The following is a 3,110-nucleotide window of genomic DNA, read 5'->3' as shown; positions in this document are numbered from 1 at the left end:
TGTTGTCATATTGTTTTCTCTTGAAAAAAAGAAGAGTTAGGGGGATCTGATTGAGGTGTTTAATATTTGTAAAGGGAATTGATAGTGTTGATGCATCATCTTTTTTTTATATTTAAGAATGAGAGCTGTAGAACTAGGGGACACAAATATACATTTTGGCGAGGTAGGAGTCATCTTCAGTTAAGACAGTTCAATTTTTTTAATAGAGTAGATGTTGTAGAAGCAGAAAACATTGAGTTTAAGAAAAAGATTGACAAGTATATGAATGATAAAGGCTGGCTTTAAGATTTTTTACAAATTATCTTAATTTAGTTTAGAGGATGGAACAACCGAAATGGACCAATAGGTCTCATGTTGTCCCAATACGTTATGTTATGTTAAAGTTATAAGGAAACATTGGTTACTAAAGTATGCTTTTATTCATTCTGATATTGACATTCTCAGAACAAACTTTTCACTTAACCCTATCCCATTAATCTATATTACATCATTAACCATAAACACAACCTTTCAAGCATAAAACCATCAATCTAACTAGCAACTGAGGTAATGTTCGTAAATAAAACTCTCTTGGAAATTTTATGTTTTATAAAATTTCTTTATGAACAAAATACTTTAAACTTTTACTATCTAAGATAGATAAACAGTTATTTTAGGCAAATACAACACACCAAAGTAGGTGGGTTCATGTTAAAAGTAATATAGTAATAGTTTTTACAACTTCCAACCACAAGAATGACTCAATATTAGGCTTATATATCATATCTCAGAAACTCTAATAAATCTCCAAAAAAAGGTTTTAAAAAAGTCTAAAACAATCAGTTTAGAGGCTGTTTTACAAAGTGCAACTTCCCTAATTTCAGTTGGGTAAACAAGCAGCTGTTACTTCCTTAGTTAAAGTTGGGTAAATAGGAAGTTGTAACTTCCCTAGTTACAGTTGGGTAAACAAGAAGCTGTAACTACTCTAGTTTCAATTGGGTAAACATAAAGCAGTTACTTCCCTAGTTACAGTTGGGTGACCAAGAAGCTGTAACTTCCCTAGTTACAGTTGGGTAAACATGAAGCAGTTACTTTCCTAGTTACAGTTGGGTAAATACGAAGGTGTAACATCCCTAGTTACAGTTGGGTAAACAAGAAGCTGTTACTTCCCTAGTTAAAGTTTGGTAAACAAGAAGCTGTAACTTACCTAGTTTCAGTTGAGAAAACAAAAAGTTGTTACTTCCCCAGTTAAAGTTGGGTAAACAAGAAGCTGTAACTTCCCTAGTTTCAGTTGGGTAAACAAGAAGCTGTAACTTCTCTAGTTTCAATTGGGTAAACATGAAGCAGTTACTTCCTAGTTACAGTTGGGTAAACAAGAAGCTGTTACTTTCCTAATTACAGTTGGGTAAATACGAAGGTGTAACATCCCTAGTTAAAGTTGGGTAAACAAGAAGCTGTTACTTCCCTAGTTTCAGTTGGGTAAAGAAGAAACTGTTACTTCCCTAGTTACAGTTTGGTAAACAAGAAGCTGTTATTTCCACAGCTGAAGTTGGATAAACAAGAAGCTGTTACTTCCCTAGTTTCAGCTGGGTAAAGAAGAAGCTGTTACTTCTCTAGTTACAGTTTGGTAAACAAGAAGCTGTTATTTCCACAGCTGAAGTTGGATAAACAAGAAGCTGTAACTTCCTTAGTTACAATTGAGTAAACAAGAAGCTGTTACTTCTCTAGCTACAGTTGTCTAAAAAAGAAGCTCTTACTTCACTAGTTACAGTTGTCTAAAACGAAGCTGTAACTTCCCTAGTTTCAGTTGTATAAACAGGAAGCTGTAACTTCCCTAGTTACAGTTGGGTAAACAAGAAGCTGTAACTTTCCTAGTTACAGTTGTATAAACAAGAAGCTGTAACTTCCCTAGTTTCAGTTGGGTAAACGAGAAGCTGTAACTTCTCTAGTTTCATGAATGAGAATAGGTGATACACATTTCATAGTCTGTAGTTCTTCTCAACAGGCAACAGTTTAAGGTACAGGTTTCAGTTCCAGAAACTGGTATGGTACATGTATTGTTTGGTTATTGTGTTCCACCAGCAGATGACCTCGCCTTGATGAGGACCCAACAACCCAAACAGTTTCTCCTTTTAACAGTTGTATGGCTCCACTCCCATCATCTGTAAAGCAACCAATGTAGAAGAGGTGAAAAAATACAGAAAAACAATCCTACAACCTATCCTACATATAAATTGAAAAACTATTCAGAAACCATATGAAGTTCATATTACAAATCAACAAAAGTACATTTTCTGAGAAACATTGTTGTAAGGGTAAGCACTGGTAAGTGAAAATAAACTCTGTAACTTGAAGTATAGGAATAATAAATAAATAAATATATGTATTATATATTTAAAAAAAACAAAAAGAATGATTACATCAAAAGGAAGAATAGCCTAAATTCTACACAGCATATCCAAACCTTCCATGAAAAATAATTATTTATAATGTTACGTAGAACAATGAAATTAAACAAAACAGGTCTTCAAAGGTTCTACAAGAATTACACAGTAGCAGGTCTTATACAGGGAAAGTGATACATCTACATTAATGCATCTGTAAAAGCTACAGTCCAAATAAGTAATTCTGATAATTTCTCCTACAAAAATTAAATATCATTAATTATTGTGTTTATTATAATTTTGTTTATACTTCTATTTTTAAATTTACATATATATTTTGTTATGTCTCTGGTCGTTTGTTAATTACTCGTAAAAATTCTTTACGGAGAACTTCAGCGATACAAGTCCTTCTTCAAATAAAACTAGTTTATTCTTTCTCAGTTCAACTTTGCAATACACTTAATTTCCACACTCACCGTAACTTAACACACGCTATAATTTACATCAAACGATTCACGCACTTTACTTACTACCGTACTTGACTCAATTATCCGTCTATATCTTCAATCTCTCTGTCTGCTATACCATTCCGATTACTTGCCTGGCGCACTTATATACAAGAATAGAGGGCGACTAGCAAATACTGAATTATTCGTGATGTTCCCCGATCTTTCTAGAACTCATTACGTGTTACTAGCGTCACGTGACTTCCCTTTCTGGGTAACAGTCTTTCCTGCTGTGGCATCT

At 33.6% G+C, this 3,110-nt stretch overlaps 1 protein-coding gene across 1 annotated transcript in view; it reads right to left on the bottom strand.

The window, feature by feature from the left end:
* Nucleotides 1-669: 669 nt before the first annotated feature.
* LOC106468703 (myosin-51-like) overlaps nt 670-3,110 on the bottom strand; it is a 99,503-nt gene continuing 97,062 nt past the window's right edge. Inside the window, exon 21 of the mRNA XM_022397064.1 lies at nt 670-2,141. Within this exon, the coding sequence (XP_022252772.1) occupies nt 1,993-2,141 (149 nt within the window). The 3' untranslated portion in view covers nt 670-1,992. The remainder of the gene's footprint in view (nt 2,142-3,110) is intronic.

Source organism: Limulus polyphemus, unplaced genomic scaffold, assembly GCF_000517525.1.
Source record: "Limulus polyphemus unplaced genomic scaffold, Limulus_polyphemus-2.1.2 Scaffold3122, whole genome shotgun sequence".
NCBI classification, from domain to species: domain Eukaryota; kingdom Metazoa; phylum Arthropoda; class Merostomata; order Xiphosura; family Limulidae; genus Limulus; species Limulus polyphemus.
This window is presented reverse-complemented; position numbering and strand designations above follow the sequence as displayed.